We start from the raw sequence: 18842 nt of genomic DNA, 5'->3' as shown, positions 1-18842 counted from the left end.
AAGACAAGATGAGCCCAGAGCTTAAACTCCCTCCTTTGAAATTATATTATAAAACCACTTTGCTTATTGTTATTTAGGGATTTTGAAGGCAATTGTATTAAGGCCTTAACTAATACCACTTTCCTGGAATGTGATGCACTCACTGTATTGTAAGTAAAAAAAAAGTATAAAAATAAAACAATAAAACCCTTTTCAATATGTGTGACTCACAATGCTCAACACAGGATTTGTCTCAATTTATAAACTTTAATCAAAATAGTTGTGCTTTTGTCAAGGAGGTATTCATTATAATTATTTAAATTATTGTATGGAACTTTTTGGCAATTGTCATGATATCACATGTTCCAACAAACAAAATAGTTATACTGTATTATTTCTGCCTTGTGATCAGATTGTGAGTTCCAGAGTGCTTTTAAGCTCTGCTAAGTCCTTTTACTTGCGTTCTGATCACAAAGCAGAAACAATATAGAGTGTCTATATCTCAACCTGCAGATATTTTTTTTGTTGAACTAGTACCTCCTTCAGAGTGTGCTTTCCCCATGTAGGAAACATGAGCAAAAAATCTTGTTCCTGATAAAATTAAATATATTGGTATATGGTAATAACATTCTATCATTTTAAAAATTAACTGTATCCCTGTATAATTACACAGGACAGGATAAACAGAGATTGAAAGAGGATCATGTTCATGAAGAAAAAGTTCTGCAGATTAAGAAATACAAGATGTTCCTTGGTGTTATATATGTGATGTTTTATCAGTGAGGAAACAGAATTCCCTAAAGTAGGACTGTATGAAACTCAGCCAGAACAAGAGCAAAAAATCTAAATTTGAACATGTAAAATTTCTGTCTGGACAGCAAATCCCAGGGCCTTTAATCAAACAAAATTCCCTATTGCTCTTTTACTTGTTACTTATTACTTATTGCTTACTTTTAATTAAAGTTAAGGAAAGTTCTACTTAACTACTTAGCCCTGTATAGGTTTCTTTTACATTGACTACAATAATAGGCCCTGTTACAGCTTGTAAAAATTAACTAGGGTCCTATGTAACTTCTAATACGACTAGGAAAAGTAAAAAGCTAAGCAGTCATACCGAAACATTAAACTCTCTATTAAAGTGAATCATTAAATACTTATTCTAATATATATTTAACTTTACAGGTTTCTTCATGGAAATCAAATACACTTGGTGTCTGCAAATACCTTTTCCTCATTAAAAGATTTGGGTGAACTGTGAGTTTTCTAAAATCTATTTTTATATTATAGAGTTTGAGCTATTACATATCTGTAATTTGTGAGTGTATTTCACCTCTCCTGCTAAAGCTGGGCCAGGAGGCCATGCAGAATCACAGGCACAAGGCCAGAAATATACTGGGCCAGGGCGAGCTATAGATAGTAGTAGGGCAGTAGTAGGGAGAGAAGAACCTTATAGTTCTGATTATAAGACCGCCTGTTTTTTACAACAGACACAGTCCAAAATGCATAGGCTGAAAAACAAGGTCTCTCTGCATCCAGGTGAGAATCAGGCTCCCTCCCTTCCGGGCATATAGTTTTTCCACACCTAGAGTAGCCCAGCTTCATTTGGGTCCTCTGGAGCCAATGCTACGTTTTTAACTTCTTTTGGATCACTTGCTGTGGATACCTAGATTCCTTGTACAGCCTACAGAAGGATATGTAGGGCACCCATGAAGCCCTGCTGTGCTTTGGAGGTGAACCAATCTCTTCCCCATCAGCTGTCTGGGGAACTTAGGTACTTATTTTAAGATTTGAGACTGCCGCTTCCCCCCAGGGATAAGCATGTATGCATTAGCTTCATCTGCATATAAAGTAGTCACACAGCATCTGGGGTTTGGTTACCTCATTATCTGGCATGACATGTTTAGGCAGAAACATAAAACGGCTGCAGAAGGTGTAGAAACCTAAAAAAAAAAGAGAAAGCTTAAAGGAGAAGGGGAGCTGTCAGTGACTGCAATGACAGGAGTGACTGAAACAGGCTGTTACTAGCTGTTGAAGGAGGGTGATAACTAATGTGCCTTGTTAAAGGCACTGGTTTGCTGGGTGAAAACTCCCAGGAAAAGAACAGGTCATTCACTAATGCCAGTTTTCAGTGCTGAATTTACTGAGGAATTTTTGATGGGTGTTTTTTGTTGTTTTTCCATATTCTACCTATATTAAATGTGAAAACTTCACATCTATGTAATTAGGACTTGCATCATCTCACCTCTTAACAATGATTAAGTTCATAAATTATAGAGGAACCCTCAGGCAACCAGGTTCCCAAATTAGATACCTCAGCTGAATTAGTTATGATGAATTAGAGCTAAAAGATCCATGTTTAGCAAACACCAAACATCAGTGCCTATAGTGGCTGGCTTCAAAGTGACTTATGGATAAAATTAGAGCAAGAAAGTATTGGATGAACTGAAGTAATGATAAAAGATAATTTTTATGCTACTGAAATGTTAAGTGAGATAGCTTGCCTCCTTGCCTATAAAAATGGAGAAAATTTGTGTCTTAGAGTTCTTCAAGTTTGTAAGTTGAAATGGATGAGTGAAACACTGATAATGAAACTGATTGCTTTTGTTCTCTGTATTTCTCCAAGGGATCTGTCCAGCAACTTGATTACAGAATTACCACATTATGTTTTTAAAGACCTGAAGTATTTACAAAAGCTGTAAGTTATAAATGAGAGTTCCTCATTGAATTTTAGAATATAACTTATCTTGCCTTTTTTTCTTGAAGTAAGAAACAGTTTTGATTTCTTTTAGCAATCTGTCTTTCAATCCACTCTCTCACCTCTGTGAGGATCAGTTTGAAAATTTTCAGCAACTTCAGTCATTGTAAGTAAAAATTGAAATATTTTACTAACATAGTACACTAAATAATATCAGACATGTGAAGGCATGTGAAGTATTGATCATCATTCTATGAGATGCTGGATGTACTTTTAATTTTTATTCTTACAGGAGTGCTCAACACACTGAGGTAGCAGGCCCAAATGCACAATGTACAGTTCACTAAATTTTACTGTTTTTCGCAAATGGTGAGCCTAGGAGCAATCAAAACACATTAAAAAAGAGCAAATTATATAGCAAACACAGTTAGGGTACTTGGGCAGATGAGAAGGACATAAACAAATATAACAAGTATTTTAGAACCTCGGTGAACTTTTCTTTGAGGTGGTTCATAAAATAATGACTTCACAGGACTGATGATTCAGCCACTTTATTTTTTTAAACTAAGTATTTTACATAAAGCTTGAATTCAAAAGTTTTCTTGTTTCTTCTTTAATTTGCATCACTCTGGTGGCTCTCTAGTAAATGTGTGTGGCTCTCTGCGAAGATTCACACTCATCTAAAAGAGCATCTTCTAAATTCACTGGATTCAGTGTTGAAAAGCAAGAGGATATCATCTTTTTTAAGATTAACTGCCATCCTGTGCTATATGACTTTTTCTGGAAAATCTCTTGAAAGGAAGAACCAAATGTTGTTTTTAAATACCTGGGCCTCAATTCACTCCACTTTTTATTAAGCAAAAGACAAATAGCTTGAATTAATATGAATGTTCAAAATGTTCTTTGAGCAGAAGTCAGGTTTTCACTGGAAATACTCAGATAATTCAAAATGGAGCTGATTACCCAAAAATTGTTCTTAGTAGCTTTCCTGCAATGCGTTGTTTGATATTTTTCTCCTATGCCACACAGTGAAAAACACTGATGGTGTTTAAGTATGTGAGGAACTCAACACATAGGGTATTCAGCTCCTCTTTGTAGACCCTTATTTGTAAGTGCCCAAGGGTAGCAAGGTGAGCAAGGTGTCTTAGGTTCCCATTATAGTAAGAGGAAATTTAGGAGATCAGCTCAGTGCCACAGATCAGATGTCTAGTGCTATGTGAGATCCCTAAAGTATTTTACCTGGCCTCCAGCTGCCAGTCCAGAAAGGCTTTGGTCTCTCATAGGTCCTGTGTCATATCTGCCTGCCCACACAGACATCTCAGATACCACAGGACATGTCAAATAATACTAGACACCCATGATCAGATAAGTGAATCAAGCCCTAGTCAAAACAGAGTCTGGAGAGTGATTCAGCTAACCAAAAGCCAGTCTACACTGACATGAATTGTTCTCCAGATCTCACTGACTGTGTTGACCACTGGCTTGTTCAGCTGCCCACATGTGGGTGCCTGGTGTCATTTGAGGTGCCTTGGATATCTATCCCACCTGGCCATCAGCTGCTCCTCCAGGAGGCCACAGGTCTCCTCTAAGTCCTGTGTTGTACCAGCCAGCTCCATATGGATGCCTCAAATACTCCAGAAACTCAAATTATTCTTGATAGATAACTGAATCAACCATGTGGCACCTGCGTCAGATTAACTTTTCCTTCTAGATTCTTTTTGAAGAGCATTACAGCCTTTTGTCTCATTATTATTCACAGAATTAATGCAGCAAATGTAACTGTTACTATCAGTATTCCAGTCCATAAGCCACCACAGGGGCAAGAGAGTAATCATAAGACAGGACATTGTTTTGAAATACGGATGGGATGTGCTTTGTTGCTATATAAACCTTGACCAGCTAGGAAAAGTGCAGTTATTTTTAATCTGAGAGCACATTAACTGTGATAGATATGTTACTGCCAATGTAATAGTACCACCTGCCTGCCTGTCAAAATGATTGTCTGATCTGCGTATTCAGTTCAGAACATGCAATACAGGAACAAAGAACACAAGACAGACATAGTGTCAACCTCCAAAAAATCTAACTGGGCTAGAATTAACCAGGACAAAGTGATCTCAGTAACCATTCATTTTTCCAGAAGCCATGTTGACAGGATGACAGGCATTTTTATTTCATGGGATAGACAGTATATAATACAAAACCAGAACTTTTAAAGTGAAAATCTCATGAAAAGAAGTGAAGCCATGTCACTTGGCAAAGGGCAGAACAAGAGCCAAACCAAATCTCAGTCTAATCCTCAAATAAAATTTGAAATTCTTGTGCAACAGAATCTCCCCTGTAGCTTCCTAGAACTGAGACAAACAACACATCAGTTTCTCTAACTACAGTGACAAGAGCCTTAATTAAGTTATCTTAATTTCATAAGGTGTCTTCAGTGGGTGCTGGGAATAGCTGAGGCAGGAGTATCTACTAGGTCTTTGGAAATATAGGGATTCCTGGTCCTGGATTAGGTTTCAAATGCATGTCTGCCCTAGGGCCAAAGTTTTTCTGAGGTTTATGGCTTGGGGTTTAATCTTTTCTTATATCTGATATGAGCATTCCTATGGTCTTCTTGACACAGCCGCAACYGTGTTGGTTATAAGGCCTTGCTAGATGCTACATGTACACTGTCTTGCCATTGCTGTGAATCAGTTTCAGGTTATGCCAGCAGTATCTTATGAATAGAACAGTTAGGTTTTTGTTTTTCATGTTGCTAGAACATCCTTGACAAGATTTCAATTCCTGTCCACGCTTCTACTATTTCATGCACTTTTTTTGTGAAATATCATTAGTGCAGATAACATAATCTTTTGAAAAGCAATTGTCCAACTGGAGAGGTGAAAATGATAAGCTGCGGGCCAATATACCAGTACCTGTACTGAATGTCTACAACAACGGACACACTCAATATAGTAGGTTTCTATATGCATTTTCATCTCTGTCAGGTGGCTATCTGTCACTTTGCTTATTCTCTGCCTGTTTGCATCACAACTAATCAAATAATCCATTCAAATGGCTTCTTTGCTTTTTCCATTATAGCTAAATATATAAAATAATGAAGTTGTGTTGCTATTTCTGGCCTTACTGGGTTTGCTAATCCTCACAGCACATGCACTCCTGACACTGAATTTGTAGACCAAACCTCTTTCGAGATGTTGCAGCATGAAGATTTGCTTTCAAACACTTCAGGAAATCGTTACTGAATATATTCAAGTACACAAAGTGTCTTTTCATGGCTCTGTCGCCATTAGGATTTTTATCAAGTTGAATGCTTTTAAGGCTGATATTGGTTTTGCTTGCATGCATTTAATAGAAAATATTACAAAGACCTTTTCTTTTGCTGATATTTAATAGCGTATTTCCCTGTATGGAGTGTGTGTCCTCTCTAGTCAGCAAGTCCCACTGAAGTCCTTGTCACAGGCAGGAGGAGGGCTATATTTCTCCAGTATTTTGTTTTTGCTGTTCTTTTTAATTGCCATTAGCATTCGCTCAGGATCTATTCAGATAGTTACATACACCCATTTCGGTSCTGTTCTTGTTTGTATTACAGCAAAACAAAACCCAAAACCCTGTATAACTTTTCCACTTACAGGTGCCCTCTGGCTGCTTGCCTTGCACCTCTACACCCTGTGCTTTCTTGTTGGCCTGCTACATGGGCAAAGTGGGTTGCCTCATGGCATGCCATACTAACATTTCTGAGCGCTCAGCATTTCTCAGCATTTCTCTTGCCTTGTGTAAGGCAGTCTACATCTGCTGTGAACATGCCACATCCACCCTTTATTACGTTCTTCTGGTCTTTATGTGCTTCTCTGGCACTTGTGGGAGTTGTGAGCAGCTAAGCTCAGCACCTGAGGAAAGAGACCAAAAAAATGCCTCTGCAACTCACTTCTTGTGTTTCTGTTAATAGATAGCGCATTAGCTGTTGAATAGCATAGCTAAAAAGGGAGTTTAGGCTGAATGCATATCCCTATGACACAATCTTTCATTAAAAAACTCTATGTGATGGAAAGTAGTAGGATCGTTCTTACTGAATATATATGGATTTTGCCATAAAGGAGTTTCTTTGAAACCTATGATTTAAGAAAAATACTTGTTTGTTTAATTCAAGATATGATAACGACAGAAAGCCCTGTTTCATATAATTTGTTTACATATTATGACATTACATATTTTCCAGAGACCTGAAAATGATTGAGATTCCAAATATAAATACAAGAATGTTTCAACATATGAAGAACCTCTCCCACATGTACGTAGGCAGAATAAAAGAAGACACCATGATAATTCTACCATTTAAAAATGTGCAAAACTGTTCTGATGCGTTGCTTTTCCATATTTCCAATATTTCCAATATTCCATATTGGGAGCCCAGTTTCTTCAACATCAGATTAAATGTTTCACTATTTTAAGGAAACAGGAGAAAGGAAACATGATCCTCATTTAGTTTCCTCATTTAGTTTCCTCATTTCTGCATTGCATCACATCACTTCTTTTTCTGCCCATTGCATGTTTTTTTCTGAGTGAAATAGGATAAATGCAACCCTGCTCACTTGCTTGGAGATACTGTGGCCTTAAGGCGAGCAGACAGAAATAGAAAATCACATTCAGGTGCACCAAAAATGGGAAATGAGTTTAGAAATAGAAAAGTGCTTATATTTTGGACATGAGTAAAAGCCATATAGGTTTATAGAGAAGATGAAATGTGTTCTACATAGCCATTTTACTGTGCTGTCATAAAACATACCTTGTTCCTTCATAGTATCAGGAAGAGTGTTGCYAGCAGGTCGAGGGAGGTGATCCTCCCCCTCTCCTCAGCCCTGGTGAGGCCMCATCTGGAGTACTGTGTCCAGTTCTGGGCTCCCCAGTACAAGAGGGATGTGGCACTACTGGAACAAGTCCAGCGAAGGGCTACAAAGATGATTAGGGGACTGGAGCATCTCTCTTATGAGGAAAGRCTGAGAGAGCTGGGCCTGTTCAGCCTGGAGAAGAGAAGGCTGAGAGGAGATCTTATCAACGTGTACAAGTATCTGAAGGGAGGGTGTCGAGAGGATGGGACCAGACTCTTTTCAGTGGTGCCCAGCGACAGGACGCGAGGCAACGGGCACAAACTGAGACACAGGAAGTTCCATCTGAACATGAGGAAATACTTTTTCACTGTGAGGGTGACAGAGCACTGGAACAGGTTGCCCAGAGAGGTTGTGGAGTCTCCTTCTCTGGAGATATTCAAAACCCGCCCAGATGCGATCCTGTGCAACGTGCTCTAGGTGATCCTGCTTGAGCAGGGGGGTTGGACTAGATGATCTCCAGAGGTCCCTTCCAACCTCAACCATTCTGTGATTCTGTGATAGTATGCCACAGCAACATGTCAGTAATACTGAGTGCCTCTGAACTTTAGTCCCTGATTTAAGGCAAAGGGCTTTTGGAGTGTCATATTTTTGCAGTTAATGCCAGTGAGGCTATATACTCAAACGTCTTTCACCTCTCTAAAGTAATAGTTAAAAGGTCATTCTTGATGATAAATCTTAAGGCTTTTTTTTTCTTTTTTCTTTTTTTTTGATTTTGGTCTTCAGTATAGAATCACTCCCAGATATAAATATTTACTTCTTCTACACAATGAATAAGCATCTTGATCAACAGTGCAGCGCTCTTTCTGACTTTATTTCTAAAGAGCTCATATTATACTCTGTTTTCCATTCTTTACTACTTCTTGAAAAATAAAAAATAAATCAGCTCCTGTCCATCCCCTTATCTACCAGCAGAGGGTGGATAAAATCAATAGGACCACACCAATATGCAAAATTTGATATATAATTGTTCAAATATTTCAGTTGTAATTATATCACATTTGAATTTTACCTGCAGATCCACTCTTCTTTTTTTTATATTCTTTTTTATTTTTCATCAGCACCATTTCACAAATAAAATGAGAAGTTTTTGAACTAAAGATAAATACAAGAACAGGATTAAGTATTTGCTTTTTGATTCTTTTTTGTCTTTAACACTGAGTCACTACACAGCAGTTTCCCAGTATAAAAAAGCATCATTTATAGACAGGCTTAATGTTAGACATCCTTAAATCCAAGTACTGAGACAACACTAAACCATATGTTTAAACCTGGCAGAAATCAATAGGATGTAAAGATACATTTTAAAAGAACCATGTTCTTGCAGGCTTTACTGTATTAGAACCTTTATGTCCTGTCCCACAAGCCTTTATGAATGCACTTCCACTGAAACAGAGGACTATGCTCAAATAGTGAACAGGGAACTAGGACACTTAAGATCTGATACAGTGAGATCCTTAAATGTTAATTACCAACTTTAAGTCATTCCACAGACATTCCACAATCTGTAAATGTAGGCAAAATCCTTCTGCCAAGGGGTGATAAAAGATCTGCTTCTTAAGCACCTTAGCATGAAGCACAGCAGCCTGAACACACCAACAACAAATTAAGAGTAGCAAAGTCCTTAAAAGGCTGGTGAAAACAAAACTGACCATTCCTCTCCTGTCAGGAATCAACAAACAGCAATGCCTTACTTACATATTACACTGACCTAAAGGAAATCAGAGGCAGTTGCAACCACAACCATTATAGCTAAGCTTCATTATGGGGGACCAAAAGGATATGAGCTGTTATAAACCTCCTAAGCTCCACCTTAATAAGTCCTCCCTTGATTAAACACCTCTCACATCATACCTGTTATATGAGGCATGAGGAACGGTTTTGTTAAAGTTTCTTCTCTTCTAATTCCTTGCACCTGATTGCATAACTGATATATAACTATGACATTGGCTTGTATTTGACCAAGCTGTATTACATGTTCACTTCTTTACTTTCAGCTACTTCAGAAAGTTTCAGTATTGCTCCTATGCTCTGCATGTGCGAATATGCACACCATTAACAGATGGTATTTCATCATTTGAGGACCTCTTAGCTAACAATGTTCTGAGAGTATTTGTGTGGGTCGTAGCTTGTATTACATGTTTTGGAAATCTTTTTGTCGTTGGAATGAAATCATTTATCAAAGCAGAAAACAAGATTCACACCTCGTCTATCAAAATTTTGTGTTGTAAGTATATACTAAAGGGATTTATAATAAATTGATGAGATATATAATATTATGTATGCTCCAAAACTATATATTATATAATATGTATAGTACAATATATGATATTGTGTATATTCCAGTATCTTCAATCTGCATTATGGATACAAACGTAAGTGAATATACTGGTATCAAAATTTTAATCCTATGTATTATTATCTATTTTTGCAACATCTTCTTATATTCTAAATGAAAAGGAGTGTAACAAAAGAACTAAGGTCGTTCAGTTCCTTGACTTCAGATAGTTAAGATGTATACAAAGAGCCTACAAAGCTTAAACATTTTTATTTATTAATTATTACTGTTCATTTTGCCTTAAAGATTATGCCCAAGCTAGCTAGCATTAGACTACTTACTGTTTGTATTTATTGTGTGATGTGTCAAATCATCATAGTCTTTTTTTGACACAGGAACTAATAAATCCTTCTGTGATTTTTGAATTGAATATTTCATAATTATCCAGAAAATGCGATTACTTCCAAACGGTTGCACAGTATTTTGTCCAGCAGTCATTTTCAGATTAAGAGACCTGGAACCAATAATAATGTAGACCAAATTCAGACTTGCTGAGACTGAGTCCTACTTCATTGCAAGTTCATGATGTGATAGCGTGATACTGTTCTCTGGTGATTAACCCTTTAAAAAGATATGGGACCTATTACTACTTCCAGGTTAATATCTCTTTCTTGGTTCAAGTAGGCCAAGCCTATAAGCTTTATTTTCTGACTGTATGTTAACTTCACGCAGGAAAGGTTTGATTTTGCCTCACTTAATGATGCTTACAATGCAGATGTGCATATATGAACTAGTCACCTTGAGCTCTCTTTATAGTCAGTGGAAGATGTAATTTATCTAATTCTAAACAAAGATATTTAAAATAGGCCAGATGAATCATGTCCTAGAAGTATCTATTGACTTCACTAACTGTGAAAACAGGCAAGGCATGACTGGCTCAGATCCTCAGCTTTGTAAATGGCTGAAGTCAGGTAAAATGAATTCACCTTGTTAGTAGTTATATATTGTGGACGCGTGAAATTAGAAGAGGTGAATCCCTGGCAAGGTGTCTGAAATCTTCTGTGTATTTATTATAGTGCCATAGACCTGCCAGGTCTGCACTGCCTGAGACTCCTCCAGTTTGCTCCTGCCTTACACTCTGCCACTGTAGTGTCTGAACCATGAGTGCTGCCCACGCTCTGCTGCAGGAGTGCTCCAGGGCTGCAYGCTTATGTGCCAAATACAGCCAGTGAAGGGGTTCAGCACCCTGCTCTCTACAAAAGCTGCAGTACTGGCTACAGCAGGGAGTTTTACCCCAAATTATTGCGTGCTCACGGAAGTCCCATTAGGCAACACTTCCTCTCCCCACATCCTCACACCAGCTTCCACTCTCCTATTCATGACCAGGGGACATGTAGCCCCATAGCACATGACTTCTGATGCTGCAAACACAGGGTTAACTTATTTTTGTATACCAGCTAGAGTTTGGCTAGGCATAGAAGTATACTATACATGAAGCATTTCACTGCTATTTTCAGTAAACTGTGAAATCTGTTTCTTAAATAGGTGCTGGTTTTCTAATGGGGATGTATTTGTTCTTCATTGGCGTTTCTGACGTTAAATACCGTGGACAGTATAAAAAATATGCTGTGCTGTGGATGGAAAGTTTACCATGTCATATCATGGGGTTCATCGCCATGCTATCTACAGAGGTCTCTGTCCTTTTGTTGACATATCTGACCTTGGAAAAGTATTTAGTGATTGTCTTTACCTTCAGTAATATCTGTCCTGGAAAGCAGCAGACAATAGTGATTCTTATATCTATATGGATTGCTGGATTTTTCATAGCAATAATCCCATTTTGGGATGAGGACTTTTTTGGAAATTATTATGGGAAAAATGGCTTTTGTTACCCATTGAATTCTGACTGAATAGAAGAAATTGGAGGCAATGGGTATTCTCTTGGTATTTTTCTTGGTAAGTTGAATTTTTATCAGGTTATAATTACTCATTACACTATTACTGTTCATATTGTAATACTTTCCAAAGGCACAAAACAGGACCACAGCCTCATCTGCTGGGTGCTGGCTGCACAGACACTTACAAGGGTCTGTCAAACGAAGAGTTTAGGATTTAATTTTAACAAAATACAAGTGAGTGTAAGAAAGAAGAAGAGAAAACATTGAAGAGAATTTGGATAACAACAGTGAGGTCATGCAATTACTTAGCTGTACTGGGTGCACAGCACAATGGTTTGAAAACTTTTCATTTTAAAAAATCAGTAAAATCAGCAGCCTTCAACTACCACTCAGAATCATCTTTATTGTGTTGCAGCGAACTAAGATAATATAAATAACATGGGATGAAATTATAAAAGTATAGCTTTATGTGCATTATAGTGACACAGAATAATGACTGATCAAATATATAGAATAACCTGGAAATAAACACAATAAAAAGCAGAAATTCCATCCTGAAATATGTATGAACTGGTTACGTTCAGCTTCAGAGCACTCACTCACAGCAAAAACTGAGCATTTTTCAAACTGCTATAAAATGTTCTTCTCTCTGACCTGTATTTGCTGTGCTGTGTGGGTTATGTAGCCAATACATATACATTTAACCATTATTGCTGGTTTTGTCTCTTGATATCAGAAAGGCAAAAATCCCTACATACCAAAAGATAAAACTGTTTTTTGTTTAGAATTATACTGACTAGAAAGTAAAAAAGGCAACACATATGTCAAATGATATTCAAGCAGCAATTTCCCATCAATCAGTAAAATTATTGTTATACTTTTCAATTTGTTTTGTTTATTTTCATCCATACTTCTAAGTAACAGCCTGTTTTCAGGTGCTAGGATTTTGACATAAATGGTTTCTCCAAAGGCTACCACCTATTTATTGAAGATCATTTTATATTTGACAAATGGGAGCTGCCATTTGATGAGTGGTTGAAAGTCCTGTTCTGAAACACAGTGTAGGGTGATTCTTAAAACCCAAGCTGCATAGCTCGCTTTGCATATATTCTTCCACCAGTAATTTGGGATGGATATTTTTACAAAACTGAAGAAGCCGATCTGATATCAACATATGCTTTAGATGGGTTTGTCACTTTGATAGGGAATGTGTCATTCTTTCATTACTGTGAGAGTCCTACAGGAAATTTTGTTTCAGATTTATTGCAGCATTACTAGTCAGGACATTAGCTCTCCGTGGAATCATGAGACCACCCACACTGTGCATTAACTGTTTCTATAGTAACTTCTTACAACTTATTCACATCTCCCTGTGTAACAGATGGGAACACGTGGCATGTGAGTAGGCTGTGTGACTCTTGACAATATTTAGCATCTATTTCTAACATAAAATTGGTATCTATTAATGTTTATTGGTAAAAATTACAATAAAATTACAGAAGAGAATGAAACAGAAAAGTGGTGGGAGAGAGGGGAGAAAAGAAATATCATTTTAATGCCTTTTGCTTTGAATCTTGTTTCCCCACAGGTGTGAACCTGCTAGCCTTCATCATAATAGTGTTTTCATATGTCAGCATGTTTTGTTCCATTCAAAAAACTGCCCTTCAGACATCAGAAGTAAGGAGTAACATTCGTAGGGATGTTGCTGTTGCCAATTGTTTCTTTTTTATAGTATTCACTGATGCCATCTGCTGGATTCCTGTCTTTGTCATTAAAATCCTCTCCTTATTCCAGGTGGAAATTCTAGGTAATGCTGCCTAAGAGTGTGATTTTTTTTTGTTAATGATTCAGTTTAAACCGGACTGATTCTGCCAGCAGAATTCTAGCTAATCATGGTGGGGGTGGGGGGGAGGAGAGGAAGTATTGCCCAAATATTTAACTTTTTCTTCATTCTGAAATTGAGCTTTAAAGTATACGCATATCACCTCAAATCCACGTGTGTATCTGAGAACCAGCACAAGTTATCCAGTGAAGAGGTTTTCCTCTGCTACAGCTGCAAAATCTCCTTGTATTATATATGAATAAGTCCATTAGTTTGACCATTTGGAAAACAAAACTGTAACAAGAGAGTTTTTAAGCAACCCAGATTGCACATACGTAAGCGCAGGCAGTGATTTGCAGGGGGTCCTGAGGAGGCCACGGGCCCTCCCTCCTGCCACACGCAGGGCACGCTCTCAGCTACCGRACAGTGGAGGAGTCGCACAGTTTCGCAGCTCTCCATCACTGCTCTGCCTCTGCAGCCCTGCTAACCCTGCAGCTGCTAAATGATAACACTGTAATAAAGGCATCCTGCTTTCCTGTTATAAGTCTAGAAAATGTATATTTCATGTTTGTAGAAAATTAGGTAAATAATTCCCCATAATATGAAAGGCATTAAAGAAATGAAGTACATCACTGTCAATTGTTTTAATGTAAAACCTATTTACCCTCATTAGTAGCACCAAATTCTGTTTGTGTAGCCAGGTGAAAGAGATTACATGTAGGTAGTTAAAAATAAAACATGGTTGTCATGAGAGTGTTCAGATGTACCACTATGGCCGGAGCGGGATTCAAGGTGCCTAGGCCCTACACACAACTCAGTCAGGGCCTTCTGAACAAGTCACTTCGTTCCTCAGTGCTCCAGTTTCCCCTTTGTGAAGTCAGAATAATGATTGCTCTTTGTAAGGCATTTTGAAACCTACTGATGAAAATGGCCATGTAAAATATAGGTATTACTGAAGTTGGTTTTATGACCAGGTTTTACTGAGGTATGGAATTTGAATTTATATTAAATATGATCATAAAGAGGGATAGACTTTAGCTCATGTTTAGTGCTTTTATTAAATTCCAGTAGACAGAAAAAAAGACATACTCTGATCAAAGAAAAGGTCCTTTTTTTCCCTTCTCATGAAAACCCATTGTGAGCTTAATGAAAAATACAATGAGTAATGTTGAATTCAAACCCCTTTCTTGTAAAAATGATATTATGGTAGAGTTCTGCAGAAATGACAGAAAGCAAAGGCTTTACATGTTTGTTTCTTTAGCATTCCTACAAAAGAACATACTAAATATCTTACATTTTTTCCTAGACACTGCCACTTCCTGGATAGTGATATTTGTTCTGCTAATAAACAGTGCCTTGAACCCCATTCTCTATACTCTCACAGCTACTTTCTTTAAGGAGAAGTTAAAGCAGTCACTGGACAGACGTTGAAGGAGGGCAGTTTTCAAAAATGACAAAAAAACCTTGGCCACTTCGGTCCTGTGGACAGATGATTCCCTCACCCATAGCTCTTCATTTAAGCTTGGATTAAAAAAAAAAAAAAAAATTCCTGAGGATGGTACTAACTCTTATAATCTCTGAGTGGTTGTTCCTCAGCAAGATCATGGAAACCAGACCTAATTGCATTACAGCTGTATTAATCTCTTTCTTTGACATTTATATGTAGTGTCTTTTTGGCCATTACCATCTCTGTATTCATCTTCCTGGAAAATAAAATGACAACTGTTGCATTTATCATGTGAGATTTGTGTTACAGTTTGAAACACAGGCATACTGTGTACTGGGGCTGAAGACAACAATACTTCTGTACTATTCATCCAGCTTCCCCAGAGGGTCAGTGTACCTGTACTTGCCAAGAAAGAGTCTTCTTAACATATATTAAGTTAAGGCAAATGACATTTCAAGAGCATTTGTCTCATTAGGACTGTACTACCAATTTCAGGATATATCCTTGGGGAGAAGTATTTCTCCTAAGGTTGAAGGTTCCTGGGGGAAAAGGCCAGAACATTCTGTGCAGCATGAAAATCTGTATTAATCCTGTAGGATTTAATATGTGGGCCCTGAAGAGAGGTGGATGTCTCTTTGTGCACATAAAGTCACTACTCAGAACTGCAAGACCCGAGTAGTGTTGTTATAATTTTTTTAAGGTACTAAAAGTCAAGTGAAATTTCCTGTGCAAGCAACAGAACCCAGACTGAAATAAAAATTAAATAATGAAACTCTCAGAATGATCCTTGAAAGCAGTCAATTCAGTTTTCATTGCATCAGTTTTTACCAAGCATAGGCATGCTGGCAGCATGGGTAAGTGCATATTTGGGGGACCATTTATGGGACTCAAGCACTTTTAAGGAAGAACAATTCACCTTTATTAGTTATGTTTTCATTACCATCTCAGCTGTATTTCGGCTTATAACATATGAGCTGCCAACCTACTACAAAGAAAAGATTCAAGATTTTAGAAAAAGAGTAAAGCAAAACTTTCAGCAAACTTTAACTTTTTTTTTAATATTTACTAAAGTAAACTTCAGTAAAAGTTTTAGAAGCTCCAGTTCATAAATCATTCTGAAGTGTTATCAGACAAAAGGAGTTCGGTGCATTGATGATCAAGAAAGAGAGAATAACCCCAAAGTGTATGGATATATCACTGAAAATAATGAAGAGCCTGAACAGTTAACATTTCTCAACTGAGATGAAAAAAAATGAATATGTGATTCAGGCCCACCCAGACTGTGAAATTAAATGTATACGTGTGAAGGCAGGCGGTCAAGTCCAATAATAACGTGATGTACTGTGGCAATGAGCCCACCTTTGAGGTTTGCACCCATGCATTTGCACAGCACACATTTCAGCATGGGATTCTGCCTGATGAAATCTAAATTAGCCTTTAGGCATCTGAAGATCCCAGACAGTGATACAGACCATCTACTTTCCAGTACTGCCTAACCCATTTGGCTCCCTAATTCACTACGCCATCCCATTTGGCCTGAACGTTGCCCGGGGCCTTCTGGTTCAGCATTTACCTGGTGATGGCAGAGCAGGACTCCAAGCAGCTACAGCAGCTTGCAGGTTCGTAGTGGTGGTTTTCTGCTCATAGTTGTGCAGGCGAAGTAGATTCTGGCTGCCTTAAATGCTGTAGGAAGAGTCCTCAATAGAGGCAGCAGCACTTTGGATATGCCCGTGCTATTACAGTGGATGGATATCCCAGGAAAGGAGCAAAGCAGTCCCACTGTTGGTGCCACAGAAAGGGTGGTCGCATGCTGAAGTCAGAGGGGAGCACCCAGTTAGGCCGCTGTGCTGCCTGAAATACATATTGCCTCTGCAAACAGAGGTGCTGCCAGTTACGGATCAGCCAGATTTCTTGTGGCTGCCCTTGAGAGCTCTGTAGAGGCAAGTCCCATCCCTACATACACACTCCTAGCATCCCAACTCTTGCCCTTCTGGAGCAAGCCATGGGCATTTCACTAGATAAATAATGTGGAAGAAAAGGGAAATTGGTCTTGAATATGCCTCTCAGGGCACATCCTCTAGAATAATATAGACATAACTATGATGTTTTCCTCACCTCGACAAAATCTTCACTTAAACACAACTGGTTCTTTCTCTTGAACTTTGGGTTAAAGTAGAACTTGACCTTTATCTAGCCATGAAGCTCCATCTAAACTTGCTCTATATCACTGTCTGGGATCTTCAGATCTGAAGAAACAGAAGGATATTTTTCTACACCCATTGGTAATCTGTTCCAACAGATTTTTAAAGTACGCCATCTATCAAAAATAAGCAAATCAATTCAAGTTTGTGTTTGCTGTTTCCACTTGCAGTAATTGAATTTCCTATGAATGTGAAAGACTAAAAACTTCTCACTAGCCTAATTCTCATTGTTGAAACTTTATTTCATTTTATACATTAAATGTTAAGGGTGTTTAAATTAATTTTGCAACACTAATACTCTTTTTTATAGGTTGTGAAACTTAATGGCCATGTCCTCCTCTGATAAAATGTGAAAAATGAAAGACAAACAGTTAAAAGGAAAAAAAAAGGAGAAGTTATACACAGAATCACACAACTGAATGAGATTCCTGTTTGCCCATTTTGCCAGATTTGAGGTCCCTCTGAACGGCAGCACAATCATCTGTTGCATCAACCACTTCTCCCCATTTTGTACCATCTGCAAATTTGCTGAGGGTGAACTTTGTCCCATCGTCCATGTCATTAATGAAGATGTTAAACAGTATTGATCTCTGTGATACACCACCAGTGACTGGCCTCCAGCTGGACTTTGTGCTGCTGATCACAACCCTCTGATCCTGGGAGTTTAGTCAGTTTTCAGTCCACCTCACTGACCACTTATCTAGTCCATATTCCACCAGTTTGTGTATGAGGATTTTACGGGAGACATTTCTGAAAGCCTTACTAAAGTCGAGATAAACAACATCCCCTGCTCTTCCATCATCCACCAAGCCAAGTCTTCTCATTGTAGAAAGCTATTGGGTTGGTCAAGCCCTTCATAAATCCATGCTAACTACCCCAATCACCTTCTTGTCCTTCATATGTTAGGAAATGGTTTTCAGGATTAGTTCCTTCATCACCTTCCTAGGGATGGATGTGAGGCTGACTGTCCTGTACTTCCCTGGATCCTCCTTCTTGACTTTCTTGAAGATACAGGTGACATTTGCTTTCTTCCAGTCCTCAGAAACCTCCCCTCATATGAACTCACACAGTTTCTTAGTATATAAAATATTGTGTGGGGCTAAGAAGATTTGTAGGATTTTTTTCCTTTCTTACTGTAACTCTTTATAAATTTTCCGTGCCTTTTTGTCTACTTTTTAATTAAAAAGAAAAAAATAGAGTAGAACAAACAGCTGTGCCTGAACAAATATTGTTCATATAATCGCCCACCATGAAGAACTGAAAGGAGAGTTGCCTTTGTACTGTGTTAAATATTTTTACTCTATTGTCACTGGCATGTGTTTAACAAGCAAATAGAAAAACCTAATGGCTGACTTCAGAAGAAAATGTTTTTGACAAATCACAGTGGTGAATAAAATCATTTCTTGTCCTTCACAGTCAATAAGTGATCAAAGACAATGAAACATAGGAGCAGGAACTGAAGACAAATAGTGAAAATGCCAAGTGCAGTTCAATTGACTGCAACACAGGGAAGTTTTTTAAGGTTCTGTGTTACAAGCYTGGTAGAAGCAAAGAACAATCCCTTGTAGCTTTACCAGTGAATGGCTGACCAACATAACTTTTCAAGTCTTGGAAATCCTAACAGCTGATACTCAAA

The 18842-nt window shown here is 38.0% G+C and overlaps 1 protein-coding gene across 1 annotated transcript in view; it reads left to right on the top strand.

Moving 5' to 3' along the window:
* The window catches only part of RXFP2 (relaxin family peptide receptor 2), a 40174-nt gene extending 25035 nt beyond the window's left edge, over positions 1-15139 (top strand). Inside the window, 9 exon segments of the mRNA XM_026087804.1 lie at positions 78-149; positions 1162-1233; positions 2603-2674; positions 2769-2840; positions 6894-6965; positions 9558-9787; positions 11384-11794; positions 13325-13543; positions 14865-15139. Of these exon segments, the coding sequence (XP_025943589.1) occupies positions 78-149; positions 1162-1233; positions 2603-2674; positions 2769-2840; positions 6894-6965; positions 9558-9787; positions 11384-11794; positions 13325-13543; positions 14865-15139 (1495 nt within the window).
* The last annotated feature ends 3703 nt before the right edge of the window (positions 15140-18842 follow it).

Source organism: Apteryx rowi, unplaced genomic scaffold (assembly GCF_003343035.1).
Source record: "Apteryx rowi isolate R43461 unplaced genomic scaffold, aptRow1 scaffold_735, whole genome shotgun sequence".
Lineage (NCBI taxonomy): Eukaryota > Metazoa > Chordata > Aves > Apterygiformes > Apterygidae > Apteryx > Apteryx rowi.
Note: the sequence above shows the minus strand (reverse complement) of the source record. Positions and strands in the feature narration are given on the sequence as shown.